General features: G+C 38.4%; 1 protein-coding gene across 1 annotated transcript in view; it reads left to right on the forward strand.

Annotated features, from left to right (window-relative positions):
• PRKCI (protein kinase C iota) overlaps window positions 1–13,828 on the forward strand; it is a 70,566-nt gene extending 56,738 nt beyond the window's left edge. The window contains exons 13-18 of the mRNA XM_079766737.1: window positions 1,823–1,910; window positions 2,825–2,950; window positions 4,187–4,266; window positions 6,582–6,671; window positions 6,997–7,112; window positions 11,015–13,828. Coding sequence (XP_079622863.1) covers window positions 1,823–1,910; window positions 2,825–2,950; window positions 4,187–4,266; window positions 6,582–6,671; window positions 6,997–7,112; window positions 11,015–11,102 — 588 coding nt within the window. The 3' untranslated portion in view covers window positions 11,103–13,828. The remainder of the gene's footprint in view (window positions 1–1,822; window positions 1,911–2,824; window positions 2,951–4,186; window positions 4,267–6,581; window positions 6,672–6,996; window positions 7,113–11,014) is intronic.
• Window positions 13,829–15,977: the final 2,149 nt, after the last annotated feature.

Genomic DNA, 15,977 nt, shown 5'->3' on the forward strand with positions numbered 1-15,977 from the left:
GAGGGTGCAGGCTGGGCTGAGGGAACCCCCTCCCCCCATGCATGAATTTTGTGCACCGGGCCACTAGTATATACATAATTTATATATTTTTTCAGCTCTACCTTTTGTCCAAATCTTTCTGTGCTTACTAATTTTTTGTCTGTATAATGTATCATCCTATATAATAAAAGCCTAATATGCTAAGTGTCTGGTCGTCCGGTCGTTCGTTCAACCAATCAAAACGTAATATGCTAATGATATGCTAAGGCTACTCAACTGCTCGCTATGATGTGCACTGACCACAGAGGGGCATACAGTCAACCTGTTAACCAGTTGCTATGACGTGCACTGACCACCAGGGGACAGACGCTCCGACCAGTAGGTTAGCTTGCTGTTGGGGTCTGGCTGATTGGGACTGAGCAAGCCAGGCCGGAAACGCCCTGGAGTCCTCCTGCAGTCCCTCCCCAGCTGGCCCATCTCCCGCGTCCCTCCCCAGCCCCAATCGTGCACTGGTGGGGTCCCTCAGCCTGGCCTGCGCCCTCTCGCAATCTGGGACCCCTCAGAGGATGTCGGAGAGCCGGTTTCGGCCTAACTATATTTTTTTTATAGTTTATTTTTAAAGTTATCTCTCAGATACTTCCCCTTGTTGATAAGTGAAATATGCTTGCGGAATGACCAGTTGCTATGATGTGCACTGACCACAAGGGGCAGATGCTCAATGCAGGAGCTGCCCCCTGGTGGTCATTGCACTCCCACAGGGGCAGCACCGCTCAGCTAGAATCTGGGCTCACAGCTGGTGAGCGCAGCAGCAATGGCGGGAGACTCTCCCATCTCCGCAGCAGTGCTAAGGATGTCCGACTGACAGCTTAGGCCTGCTCCCTGCAAGAAGGCGCAGGCCGGGCTGAGGGACGCCCCTCCCCTCCCCCCAAGTGCATGAATTTCGTGCACCAGGCCTCTAGTTTTTTTTTTTTATAAATGTGTTAAAATCACCTGTCATGATTAGGGATTGTATTATCAGTTTGGGCTGCTTCAAAACAAGGTGGCTTCAAAAACAAGCATTTGTTTCTCATGGCTCTGGAGGCTGGGAAGTCCAAGGTCAACGTGCCAGCACTCTTCATCATTTACAGATGGCTGTCTTCATAGTGTATCCTCCATGGGAGTGGGGAGCAGGGCTAGCTGTCTTTCCCTTTTTATAAGGACAGTAATCCCATCCTGGGGGCTCTAAACTCATGACCTAATTACCTTCCAAAGGTTCCACTTCCCCTATCACATTAGGGCTTCAACATATGAATTTGGAAGCACACATACATTCAGTCCATAGCAGGGATTGTGAAATTCTAATACTTCTGTCTATTTTTAGTCTTTGTATTTTGAGGCTGTGTTGTTAGGTACATACATAGTTTATTACAACTTCTTGGTGATTGCTCCATTTGTTATTGTGTAGTTTCTCTTTTTATACAGATTACTGGGTTTTGTCTTAATTTTCTCCATCCTGCAGCTATTAAAATACAAAACCAAAAAAACTTATGCCCTAGGAACAACCAGAGAGAAACATCATAATGCCAGCTGTGGTTATATTAGGAAGCAAGGTTAAAGTGCTTCTTTTCTTCATAAAATATGATTCCTTTTACTCTAATTGAACTGATTTTTTTTATCAACATCTAATGAGGACAGATTTTCTTTGAGCTATTTCAATCCATGATTTTAATGCGAAAGGCAACTGTGCTAGTGATATTTTATTTAAGCTTAACAGATGCTGAGCTTCTATAGGTGAAATAAAAGAGGTGAATTTAAAACAGAATTTTGGGTCTTATTGTTTCTCTTTTTTTCTTTTTTATAAAAGGAAGGATTACGGCCAGGAGATACAACCAGCACTTTCTGTGGTACTCCAAATTACATTGCTCCTGAAATTTTAAGAGGCGAAGATTATGGTAATAAACCAATAGGTGGTATTTTAGCTCTGTGTTAAAAGGGTGGTTAGATGTGGTACAAATTGCATTATAGTACACTATAGTGTTTTGATGTTGATCTTATTAGTATAAGCTTTCTTGATCCCCTTAAAATCTGCATTAAAGCCCAAACTGTGAAATTGGAGATAGTGGAACTTGGACAGTATTTGGGGGTACAAATTTGTATGATATTTTATTAGTGACAAGCACTAAAGGGTACTAGGCACTATTCTAAGCAGTTTATATACTACCCAAGTTAATGCTCTCAATCATATGATATAAGCACTGTTGATTCCCATTTCACAGACAAGGAAACTAATGTATAGAAAGTTTTAAGTAACCTCAAGGTCATAAAACTGGGAAGTGGCAGAGTAGGGATTTAAACGTCATCCATGTGACTTCAGAACAGCCTCTGGAAGATTGTTCAGATTTCCTGGAATATCTTTAAGTCATGCTTTATCTTAAGAAAACATGACTGCTTTGGGTCTAGACCCCTCGTTTCAGCAGATGTAAAGGAGGATGGATACTTCTGATAGCTGCTCATAATCTGATTCCAAGATTCTTCAAGAATCATTAATCAGCTAGCAGAAGATCAAGTTTTAGACCCAGGAAAGTTATTCTTAAATGCAATTTAATTATGTCAATAGAAAATATTAGATACAGGCTATGAGTCTGAAATTACATATTTATTTAGGAAAAGAAACTGAATGTGTTATTTTTTATAGTTTGTTTTTAAAGTTATCTCTCAGATACCTCCCCTTGTTGATAAGTGAAATATGCTTGCAGTCTTCTATGCCTTTCTCATTATGTTTATTTTTTATTATGTAATAAAGTGAATCTCAAATTAATGACGTTCAAGAATGCAGATTGGATAATTTAAAATTTCTCTATTGAAGGTTTCAGTGTTGACTGGTGGGCTCTTGGAGTACTAATGTTTGAGATGATGGCAGGAAGGTCTCCATTTGATATTGTTGGGAGCTCTGATAACCCTGATCAAAACACAGAGGACTATCTCTTCCAAGGTAAGAAAGAGGAAAACAGCCCTGGCCGGTGTGGCTTAGTTGGTTAGGAGTTGTCCTGTGTACCAAAGGGTTGCCGGTTTGGTTCCGGACAGCGCACATTACCTGGGTTGATAGTTCGATCCCCAGTAGGGGCTGTGCAGGAGGCAGCTGATGGTTGTTTTGATCTCACATCAATGTCTCTCCCTCTCTCCCTTTCCCTTCCTCTCTCTAAAAATCAATTTTAAAAAAAGGAAGGATAAAATAATCTGGACAATATATTCCTTAATATGTGAGGCTTTGACTTTTTTTATACATCTTTTCTACCTCTGTAAGTGTCCATTTCCATTTGCCAGTTACCATCTCATACTCAAAAACAGTTTCCTTCAGATTGTATATTGCAAACAGAGATTGGAGGAAGAAATCCTGTGGGTAGAGAGGACAGTCTTTTCACATGAACCCGAGGCCGAGTACATAAGTTCAAGAACAATATGGGAAAAAGTAGAGTACCAAGAAGATAAGAGGTATCAAAAGGTGAAGATAAAAGCCCCACAATTGGGAATACAAAGAGTTGAACAGAACAGAAACAAGTAGATAAGTACAGACCCCCACACACAGTCCAAAGAAGTGGGAAGACTGCCATAAAATTCTACATTTAGTAATTAAGGACTCACACAATAGGAATAAATATTTCATATAATAGCAAATCCGAATGGCCATGGAATATGTGGAAAGATGTCCAACCTCACTAGTGGTTAGGGTATGCATGTTAAAACATTAATGAACTACTCTTTCATACCCCATACATTTGGCAAACAAATTAAAGTGTTGTTAATACCAGTGCTGGTGAGGATGTAGAGCAGCTGGAACTCTTCATAGACTGCTGGTGGGAGTGAAATCGACACATCTTTGAAGAATAATTTGGCAATGTCCAGTCAAATCCAAAATAGTAATATGTGCCACACATTTTCCAGATATTAACTCATTTAAACCTCATAACAACCCTATGAAGCAGGTATTATTTTGACCAGTTTTACAGATGAGGAAGCTAAGGCATAGTAAGGTAGTCAAAGAATAAAACAGGCATGTAAGTGATTAAAAACGGAGAAGAATGGGGCTGGGAAAGTACACAGACATTTAAGCAGTCTATGTAATGTCTTATTTTTTTCCTGCTAAAATGCCTTGAATATCGCATAATAAAAATGTAAAGATTAAAGCCATGTAAAAGTTAAATATAATGCCATTATTTTTTCTTTCTAGTTATTTTGGAAAAACAAATTCGAATACCACGTTCCCTGTCTGTAAAAGCTGCAAGTGTCCTGAAGAGTTTTCTCAACAAGGTATAAATCCTGTATAAAAAATCTGTAGTGGTTTATCTCTATGTAAATGAGACTGGTAAGTAGAAGTTCAAGCAATGTAAAATTCCAAAATATCAGAGGATGTAATTTTTTCAGTTACATCTGGAATTTGTCTCTTCACCAAAGAGTAATTTGACAACATTAGGTACTGAGATGAGTTGTCCTTTCCATTTGCCAATATAACTTACTCCCAGCTGTATATTACATATGTTGTTTTCAATGTAAATGATACATACCGTGTACTCAATTAAGGAAAAATTGCATCTTTGGGGATGGTCTTAATTATACTTTCTGCTCTTATTTTCAATTTTCTTTGGATTCATTTTCATGGAATCTCTTTACTTATTGAGCACTTGGGGCAGTCATGTTCTCTATAAATTCCCATGTCAAAAACCCTATGATTAGATAACATTCAGAAGAAATGAATTTTCTTTGCTCTTAACAAATCTGAATGCATTCAGTTGTTTGTTGTAGATGGTAGGCTACAGTTTTAGGATCTATCTAAAGTTATGATTCTGAACTGTTTTTACTTATAACATTTATAACACCAAGTGTATAGGTTTTTTTCCACACCAACAACCAATTCTCCAACTCTCCAGATACCAACTATGGGTCCTATATTTCAGTTCATTTCTGACATTAACTACCTGGAGTCAGCATTAGACTCAACAGGTGTAAGGACTCAGTTCCACAAGACTGCCCTCACTTCAGAGGCCAGTCACAAGTATTGGGTACCACTTATGTCTGACTTGGCTATAAAATTGGGGGTCCTCCTGCCCCCCCCCACTTTAGTTTCAGTAATTTGCTAGAATGGCTCACAGAAAATCAGGAAAACACTTATTTACTATCACTGGTGTATTATAAAGATTACAAAGGAACAACCAGATGAAGAGGTAAGGTCCAGAAGGGTCCTGAGCACAGGAGCTTCTGTTCCTGTGGAGTTGGGATGTCCACCCTCCTGGCACATAGATGTATTCACCAGCCAAAAGCTCTGTGACCCCCATGATATAGAGATTTTTTATGGAGGTTCCTTCAGATAAGGATGATTGATTATATCATTGGTCATTGGTGATTAAGCTCAATTTCTAGTCCCTCTGGAAATTGGGCTGAAAGTCCCAACCCTTTAATCGTATGATTCGTTCCTCTGGCAATCAGACCCCATCCTGAAGCTATCTAGAGGCCCACCAAGAGTCACCTTATTAGGGTAAACTCAGGAATTATTGAAAGGGACTTGTTGTGAATAACAAAAGACACTCCTGTCACTCAGGAAGTTAAAAGGGTTTTAGAAACTTTGGGTCCAACCAGGAACAAAGACCAAATATATACTTTTTATTATATTACAATGATCTTGGCAATCAAATCAAATGGTAGGTTAATGTGCATTTACCTTCTAAGATAAATGGATAAGATAATGATGACTTTTAATAAAATAAGAAATTGAAAGCTTATTTTAAACTAGAGGCCCAGTGCACGAAATTCGTGCACGGATAGGGTCCCTAGGCAATCAGGGTCTATCGGGGCCTTCCTTCCCCGGCTGCCGGTTGGGGCCTTCCTTCATTCTGCCCCACCCCCTGGTGGTCAGCGCATGTCATAGCGAGCGGTTGAACTCCTGGTTGGTCAAACTCCCGAGGAGACAATTTGCATATTAACCTTTTATTATATAGGGTGAGTGCTTCATATGAGGAAAATTTTAAACTAGAAATCTAAACTTTAACACAGTGAAAAGTGAAGGGCAGAGGTGTTAATATGCAAAATAAAATGCCTTTTATTGGGGGAGGGGGATATGGGAACATGTTTTCATTTCACAGTAATGAATAAGCTAAGTTGCAGGCCCCTTCTCAATTCAGTGGTTCAGATAAAGGTTGTATCATTATTGTACACAAATTATAGGTTGTTACTGTAATTGGGCATAGAGCTTCTAAATTGAGCTAAGAACAAACTTGTGAAGTTTGGGGGTTTGCAAAATTTGACTGTCACTGTAACCCATGGCAAAGACATAGCTGGATGCTGCTCAAATTATTCTGCTGCTCTATTTTTCCTCCCATTTCTCTAGCAAGGGGTGGTTGCAGCTTCACTTTAATTACATGACAGCTGGGGAAAGAGCCGTGAGGAAATCTTACTTGTCACAAGCTTCAGAAACTCATTTGAATCTAGTGTTGTAACTTCTAGAAAGGATAGACAGACCATTCTGATTTCAGAAATAAAGGTATATAGTAGACACAAAACAGAGGTCACAAAGATGATGTATTCTAAAGCATGATATTCACCCATTTTTGAAACATTTCTTCCCACCATAGGACCCAAAGGAACGATTGGGTTGTCATCCTCAAACAGGATTTGCTGATATTCAGGGACACCCATTCTTCCGAAATGTTGACTGGGATATGGTATGTAAATTGTGATTGTTTTCTGTATTAGGTTTCATCATTATCTTGGGCCAAATTTTATTACCTTGAAAGAATGTTGAAAATCTAGTGTGTCATAGCCTAAATTACTTAAAAGCACTCTCTAACGTGGAACAGATTGTAATATTGAGACCTGCATCACTGCTCAGATTTGTAAATTACTTCCATCACTGTGAATAGTGTTGTAGAACTTTACCTAGCGACTCGCTTTAATAAGACTGGGAAACCTCTGAGGGCAGAGGAGAAATGTAGAGGGGGATTTTTCCAAGAATGCAGGCTTGAACTGTCATCCAATCTGTCTTTCTAGATGGAGCAAAAGCAGGTGGTACCTCCCTTTAAACCAAATATTTCTGGGGAATTTGGTTTGGACAACTTTGATTCTCAGTTTACTAATGAACCTGTCCAGCTCACTCCAGATGATGAGTAAGTAATTCCATAGACTGAAATATTGTCAAAGTTCTTTGACATTCCCACTTTTAGTGTCAATACAGTGTTTCATGATCAGATTATACTGTAATTTATCTAACCACTGAGTTACTGGGTATTTGAATCTATTATATCATTATAAATTACGACAATAACGGCCATTTTCTACTTTGACTTACATGCATTATCTCTAATTCTCACAACCTTGTAAACCTAGTTATTGTCATCCTCATTTTACAGATGAGGAAATTGAGGCTCAGAGAGGTTAAGCATAAGCTACACAGATGTGAGGGGGCAGAGCCAGGATTCAGACCCAAATAATGAGTGGCTAAGGCCTGTGCTGTTTCCACAGCGCTGCACTGTTTTTCGTTCGATGATGACCATCTTCGAGTTCCTGAGTATTACCTTAAGATAGATTCCTAGAAAGGGAATTAGGTCAGGGGTATGAAATTTTAAAGCTCTTAATGTGTATTGCCAAATTGCTTTTTTAAAAAAATTGCATCAACTTATCACGCCCAGCCAGCAGTGATCTCACATATTTTTGTGTGTTCATGTTAAATATTGTAAAAATAGGCTTTAGAATAATTTGGGGATGTTTTGATCCTTTACCTGTCATTACAGATTCATTCTCTCGTCTCAAGGAGGCTCTTACAGCTCGGCAGACATTTATTTCTTGTTAATCCTTATCGCATTCCTCATTGCAGCTGTTTCAAACTGTCTGTACATTTTACCCGTACCTCCATCACTTAATGGTTTAACCCTGCCTTAACTTGACTGCAAGGATCAAGACCTCCTGTTGTGAGCTGGCTCCCTTTTCAGCTGTCATTGGGGTGCCTTGCATCTCAGAATTGCTCTAACTCTTCTCAACCTTTTTCTTCTTCCCCGTTCTTGGAAAGCTATCTGTCTTCTGCAAGGGGTGCTCTCCTATTTTCCTGGACCTGTTCCCTTGTTTTCCTCCAGGATCTTACTTTGTCAGTTGCCTCCATTACTCCACCTTCTTTAATTTCTTTTTTTCAGCTTCTTTCCCTCTGCCTATAAACATGCTCAGATATCCTATTTTTTTCCTTCTGAATCTTAGCACTTTTTTGAACCACCGCATTCTTTTCTTGTTTTCTTTTCATCTGCAAGCTTTTTCAAAGATAGCTAATAGATGCACATGGTAAAGGAAAAATAAGCAGTATCTCTATCGAATGCCTTCCTAATAGTCAACATTGATTGCACTTTCTTACTGCCAACACTTTAACAAACACAATTTAACCTGCTCCTTCAGCTTTTGAAGGTTGAATTGACTTCTTACTTTCTAAACTGTTTTGATCAGTTCCAATGTTCCCTGATGTCTATAAAGCATTTGGCACTCATGGCCTTGCTTTGGTTGGCACTACCCATTCTGGTTCTACTTCACCTCTGTGACCACTTGTCATCTTTTCTTCCTTTGTCCCCACCTTGAGACTAGGATGCTTCATGGTTCTGGCCATGCCAGCCTTCTCTTTGCTGTATGCAGTTTGTATTTTGGGGATGTCAGCCAGCCCCGTAGCATGGATACCAGCTATTGAAAAGGACTCCCAGCTAACTTGGCCAACAATTATTGAGCAAAAGACACTATGCTAAGTACTAGACATTCAAAGCTGGTCAAAACTTAGGCCAATTTTGCAAAAAACTTACTGTCTATTAAAGGAAAGAGATATGTATCAAAGTCATTATTTCAGACAGCATCGTGTTTTAGAAAGAGCACTGGGTTTAATCAAAAGGTAGGAATTTGAATTCAGACACCAACTCCTACCAGCTGGGTAACCTGGGTGTGAATTGCATAACTTCTCTGAGCCTGTTTCTTGTATTGCCTACCTCACAAGGTTGCTGTGAAGAATAAATGAATGATGATTTCTAAACCCAGCCACCGCCCTGGTATCTATCCTGAGCTGCATTTCCATTTGCTTGTTTAACACCTCCCTAGCTTGTCAGACAAGCACCTCAAACATGAAGTCTGAAATCAAAGTACTGACTCTTTATGGTCTCTTTTTCTGTTCTCAATGATTCCTTGTTTCTATTCACCTTTTTCTGCTCATTGCAGCTCTGTGCATTCCTGCACTCAGATTCAGAGTATCAGGGACATTGATTCCTCCTTTTCATTAAAAACCTATACAATACCTTCATCTGCCAAGTCCATGTCTGTTTTTCCTTTACTTCATCATTTGCATCACATCTTTCTTTTTCATTTGCATTGCCATAAACCCAATTCAAATCTCTTTCAAATCATACCTAGAATACTATGCCACCCTCCTAATTGGACTCCTTTACTTTGCATCCCATTCTGTACACCTCATGAAGTGCCACTCCAGAAACCTTTAACAGCTCCCGCATTGCCTAGCAAATAACATCTATCCTCTTGGCTAGCATTTAAGGCCTCCCACCATCTGCTCCAGCCTAACTTTCTAGCCATATCTCTTGCTATACTTGAACACAAACGCTGTGTTCTGATTAGTCTCTGACTCACCATTCCCTGATAGTGTGCTGCTAACCTTTACTCCTGCCATTTCCTCTATGTTCTTCCTTAGTTTTTATCTGTTGAAATCTTCCCCATCTTTCAGAGCTTTCTCACATGCAACTCAGTCTTGGATGGATCAAGGTGAAACTCCATAGTGTAAACATCACTGGGTTCTCTGAGCTAGCCATTACCTTCCTCCCGGAATCATCTGCCACATTAATACCCTTCTTCTATTCCTGTGCTCCAACGCTAACAAAATTACTTGCATTTCCCCAGACCTAGCATAATCTTTCATAATTTCATCCAGTAAGTGTTTGTTAAATGAATGCTTTTTTTATTTCTCTAACTAGAAGTCACCCTTTTGTTTTGTTTTGCTTTTTTGATATTTAAAAAGTTTTTAAATTACAGTTTACATTCAGTATCATTTGTATCAGTTTCAGGTGTACAGCCAAGGCTATACAACCGGCACCATACATAGTTATCGCAATATTAATGACCATATTTCCCTGCTTACTCCACGTCCCCATGACTGTTCTATAACTGCCAATCTGTACTTCTCAAAAAATGTGAACGCTTCACGAATTTGCATGTCATCCTTACACAGAGGCCATGCTCATCTTCTCTGGACCCTCCCGATTTTAGTATATGTGCTGCCGAAGCAAGTACCACACTTTTCTTTAGAAATGTGTTTATAACAGGACTTAGCTTGTCCTATATGAACTTAGCAGGTACTGCTTTCTCTTGTAGCTTTCTGTTCTATAAGGTACCTTCCCTCCTTGAAGGACAGGAACTATATCCTGTGTAACTTTGTGCTTTGCAGTATGATGTGTACATTGAAGTATTACAATATTCGATAGTACTATTCACTCCTCGTATATTAACTAGAAGCCCAGTGTAACTGAATGTCAACCTCTCCCTTCCCTGTGACCCATTGCCTGTCTATGGCGTTCTCCCTTTACCCCAGGTCTCTCAGTGTGCTTGTTCCTATTGCCCTTTCCTTCTGGTTAACGTCTTCCGGGCCTTCTCTTCACCATATATTCCATCTGGCTATTGAGGTGACTACTGAATTGAATGCCTAATTCAGACCTGGATGTTTACCTATAACTATGAATGTTGTCCAGGTCAAAAGTTAAGATTAACTAGAATAGTGATAACTTGTGCCTCTTTAAATCTCAGTCTTCAGTTTGGTCTACCTTTTGATTCTAAAGTTGCTTGCGAGTCTTTTAGCCTTTTTTGTTTTTTTCCAAGACTCTTGATTCTTCTAGAAAATATTTTTGTGTTAATCTAAAAACTTGTAAAACTTCTTTCCATAATTTACATAAATTAGCTTTATTTTTTGTTTCTTAATCTTATTTTACCATTTAAATAATTTGAAGAAATATTGATTATGGAAATGAATTTATTTTTGTCCCAACAGTGATATTGTGAGGAAGATTGATCAGTCTGAATTTGAAGGCTTTGAGTACATCAATCCTCTTTTGATGTCTGCAGAAGAATGCGTCTGATCCTTGTTTCTCAACTGTGCATTTTGCTTGTGTTGCCATTTAATGCATGGAAAACTCATTACCAGCCTGGATATAATGAACCATTTGATATTTGCCAACTACAAAAAAAGCGCTCAATATCTTGTATTTGTTGACTGTAAGAGTCGATTATTACATATAAATTTAACTGTAAAAAAAAATTGAGACTTGATTCCAGACAATCGTGTCAAAATTCAGTTATACTGGTAGTCTAGCAGCCTACTGATGAGTAACAAAGTTGTCTTTTTCCTTTGAAGAAACTACTTACCACTGCTTTTAAAAAGAGTACCTGTTGCATTAAGGCACATGGTGGTATTACATCATAAGCCTCCCTGTGATTTTTGTCATACGTCCTTTAAGTATTTAATTTTGGAATAAAAAGATTAATTCAAAATATAGCAACTTGTTATATTACCTGTTACTTTATGAATTCTTTGTGTTTAAAAATTCAGCTGTAAATTTTATCATTGCCTTGGATAATTACTGATTTTTAAGGCAGCAGTTACTAAATTATTAAAGGTATTACTTGCTTAGGATTGGGGAATACAGATTCTTCTTGAGGAAAAAGTTAGGCACATTTTATTAAGAATCAGATTCCAAATCATTAGCTGTTTTTGAGTTCTTTAATATATTATGGGGTTAGTTTCTGAGCTAGTCCCTTTAGCCAGAACTTTAACTGGAATGTTAAGAAATGTAGTTCAAAGGATCCATGATGTAGCTGAATGGGAAAGTTCTCAGTATATAGGAAGGAAAAAATAGAAATTTAAAGGATATATTAAAAAAGTGCAATGGTAATATTTATTTCTTATCGGAGAGTAAATCTCACAGTTGCTTTTGTGATTTGATTAAATAAGGAGGCACTTATTACAAAACTTGTAAAAGCATTCCATTTATCTAATGGAGACAGAATGTATACTATTTTCCCTTATAATTTAGTATACAAGAAAAGAATTTATCTTCCAAACAGTGTATTAAACATGCTTATTTCCTACCCCAAAACACATTATCCACACTTTTGGACTGTTTATGGAGTCTGCAGTGAAATCCATGAGAAATAATAAACATGAATAGGTGTTCAGGACCCACACATACACTCACATCACAGTCCCAACCCCGTAAGCGAGTTTTTGTTAAGTAGGTAACACATGTAATACAGAATTCAATACATTTCAGAGGCAGAGTTCTTCAGATTATGTTTTATTAATATTAGTGTTTAGGAATGTATTATGTAAAGGGATGCCAGAGATAGCATCCTTCTGTTATTTTAAATTTTTTTTTTTTATGAAAAGGGACCTAAAAGTAACCATAATCATCTAAATTACTTATAATTCCCCAATCTTAGTAAAATTTAATTTTGGGGAAAGCTGTTGAGTCTTCAGCTTAGAATTATTTAAAATTTGTAGGCATTTAATATCTTCTTTTTTTGGATGTTACATTTCATTAGAAATATAATTTTCCCAAAGTTTCTGACCATGTACTTTTTTATTTTAAGATTTTTAAAAATTATTATTCTACAGAGTTTCTCTCTCTCATACACAAATATCAGTGTGAGAGAGAAACACTGATTGGTTGCTTCTCTTTACGTGCCCCAACCGGGGATCGAACACGCAACCTGGGTATGTGCCCTGCCGGGAATTGAGCCCACCACCTTTTGGTGCACAGGACGATGCTCCAACCAACTGAGCCACACCGGCCAGGGCCTGCCTGGCCATGTAGTCTTTTCTTTAAATAATTATGCCTGAAAGCAATGAAAACCTCAAAGGAAAAATGTTTATATCCACATGGTTATTTAAGACGTATACATGTTTCTCTTAATACCTGAAACTTGTTTTTAAAAAAATCAGTATTCACTTCAAATCATAAACTTACAGAAAATTTTGACATCTTATGATATATGTTTATGATCTTGCTTTTAAGTGGTGCTGTTTCCCCTAGGGCATTAGTTCTAAAATTTTAGAATATGGAATAAGTTTGTTTAAAAACACATTACTGGACCTACCTTAGAATTCTGTTGGGTCTTTGGAACCATATTTTGAGGAAACCTTTGAGTCATTCTTCTATTTTTGTCCTGTGGTTAAATATTAGAAAGAGTACTCATGATAAAACATTTTGAGTAGGGGTAGGCAGTGAGTTTCTATTTTACCTACTATTTTAAGTACATTTTGAATGAATGACTTCCTCAAGTTAGATATCATCTCAAAAAAAAATCCCATCAGTTTTCTATCAATGTTGCAAACGATAAGCATTTTTCTGTGATGAGGTTTTAACCATTATTCAGGGCGGTCTTTAGTTTTTAATCCTTTTTTAAAATCTAAGATTTACTGTGTATATTTTATACAGAATTGCATTACAAATATGTTTCTAATTGTGTTCTGTATTTTGTAGTCTTTAAGTGCCATGTCAATCTTTTTTATATTATATAAAGTTCTCTGAAAATACTCACCAGGGGAAAAAGGCATTTGACAGTCAGAATGGTTGGAATTTTGGTGTTCTAAGAAAAATTTTATTTTGTATAAGCATGTGGTCAGATCATTTTATGTGTATGCAGCCTGAATTGGCTATCAGGTATTTTGCTTTATACATTTACTTTTAAAATTTTGTTTTGCTTTTGCCATGTAGAATACTGCCTTGGTCATCATAATGTAGTCTGTATTTGTGTACCTTCTTTTTTTTACTTTTAAAATTTTAAATAAAACGTTTAATACCCATCAAGATTGGAACATTTTTAATTATGTAACATATCAGAAACTTGTTTAAGATATATCAAAATTTGTTCTAAAAGGAAAATGAGAATTTTAGGGTTTGGGATTTTGCTGTACTTCCAAAAGCATTTTGGTAGTGCTAGTGCCATATTGTAGTCATTCACTCATAAAATAGTCAGTATATTTTTAAACTTGCCGATCTACCATATGTATCTCTTTTGTTGAAAAAAAATTAGTGAAAACAGATTCAGCTGAACATAGAGCATTTTAACTAGTTTTAAAAATGAAGGAAATTTGAACAGAATAGATTATTCCCAAATTATGTTCTACAGTGATCTATTATAAAGTTCTAGAACTTCTCCTTTCTCAGTTGTAGCTTAGTGTCCATCCTATATAATGAAAGGCTAATATGCAAATTGTCCCCACGGGTGGGAGTTTGACTGACCGGGAGTTAGACATACGTTGGCCACCAGGGGGCGGCACAGGGCATGGTGGGCGTTGGCAATGCAGCGCTGGCAGCGGAAGGCAGTGGACGCGCTGGCAGCCCCGATGGGCCCTGATGAGAGCGGGATCGCAGCAGGATGGTGGATCAGGTGAGCGGGTGGCATTAGGCCAAGGTGGGTGCAAGGGGGCCACGATCGGCCCTGATCGCCATCCAGGCATAGGAATTTCGTGCACTGGGCCTCTAGTATGTAAGTAAGTGTGAGCCTCGTGTCCCACATTTACCACTCTATTGTAGCAATTTGTGCCTTTCTTTACCTTCACAAAAATAATAAAATCTTAAGTGCCTTTATTTATGTTTTCTTAATTGACTTGTCAGAAAGCTAGGGCCTGTGTAATAAAACCACCAAAGACTGATTTCATGAGTGTTATTTTATCTTTTTAAAAAAATATTGTGAGTATTATAGATGTTCCCCCGATTGGCCCCCCCATTGCTCCTCTCTACCTGGATCCCAGCGCACCACAGGTGTTATTTTATCTTAAGTTCAACTCTTTCTCAAAATGGAGTTAAAGGGAGTATTATTAAAGTACTATCCAGACTATCCCCTGTACCAAATCATAAATATATTTTTCTTTGAATTAGTGAAAGTCCAAAAACAGAGTCCAAAGAGGAGTTTGACGCTTTAGGGAAATTTTGCATTAGGCATTTTGGGGAGCCAACCAGTTTCTCCTTGAAAGGTAAAGTCAGTCTCCTGTCTTTAAAATGCAACAGGTTGGTTTCTGGACAACACCCAACAGTGAGCCATTTGCTATATTTGATGGTCTCTCTATGTAGAAATACCCTTCTCTGTTCTAGGACTTTAGTTAAAACCCAGATAGTCTGAGCAGTTTGTACTCAGAATCTACTGTTCCTGAATACACTTGGAATTTACTATGCATGGTGTTAAATAAGGCTAATAAAAAGACAGAACCTCTACCCTTGACATTTGAGATGGAAAACATACTAAGGAAGATGTTCGTCTTCCCAAGAAATAGTCCAGTGATGAGCCAAATAAATGCAGTAAAATATGGATTATGTGGTCATGATAGTTTATCAGTTTCACCAATAAAACTTGTTTTACTTGACATATGTAATTGCCCCATACTAGAAATTTTTTAGGTTTATGGTACATTCCACAAAGCTTTCAGAATTCAAATATGTAATAAGAATAAATGCCTGTATGTATTATATATACCAGTGATGGCGAACCTATGACACGCGTGTCAGCACTGACACGCGTAGCCATTTTTGATGACACGTGGCCGCTTAGGCGGCTGAATGCTGAGGATGAAACATTTGCTGCTCCTGAGGATGAAACATTTGCGAAATAATGTTTTTTCCTCAAAGTGACAAACTACCCGAGTTATGCTCAGTTTTTTGGCGAAGTTTGACACACCAAGCTCAAAAGGTTGCCCATCACTGATATATACACTAGGGGCCCAGTGCACAAATTCGTGCACCTTGAATGGGACTGTGGGCCGCGAGGCTGTGATACAGGAGCAGGTCTTGGCCCATCCTCTGTGCCCCCGCCTGGCCCCTCCTGCCGCACTGACGGCGCCGACCCCGCTTGCACCCACTGATGGCACGAAGTGATTGGGGCTGATGCCAGCAGCGGGTGCAAGCAGGAGGTGGAGAAGCCCTCAGGGGTGATTGGGGCCGGCAGTCACAGCTCAC

This window comes from Cnephaeus nilssonii, assembly GCF_951640355.1.
Source record: "Cnephaeus nilssonii genome assembly, chromosome: 3".
Lineage (NCBI taxonomy): Eukaryota > Metazoa > Chordata > Mammalia > Chiroptera > Vespertilionidae > Cnephaeus > Cnephaeus nilssonii.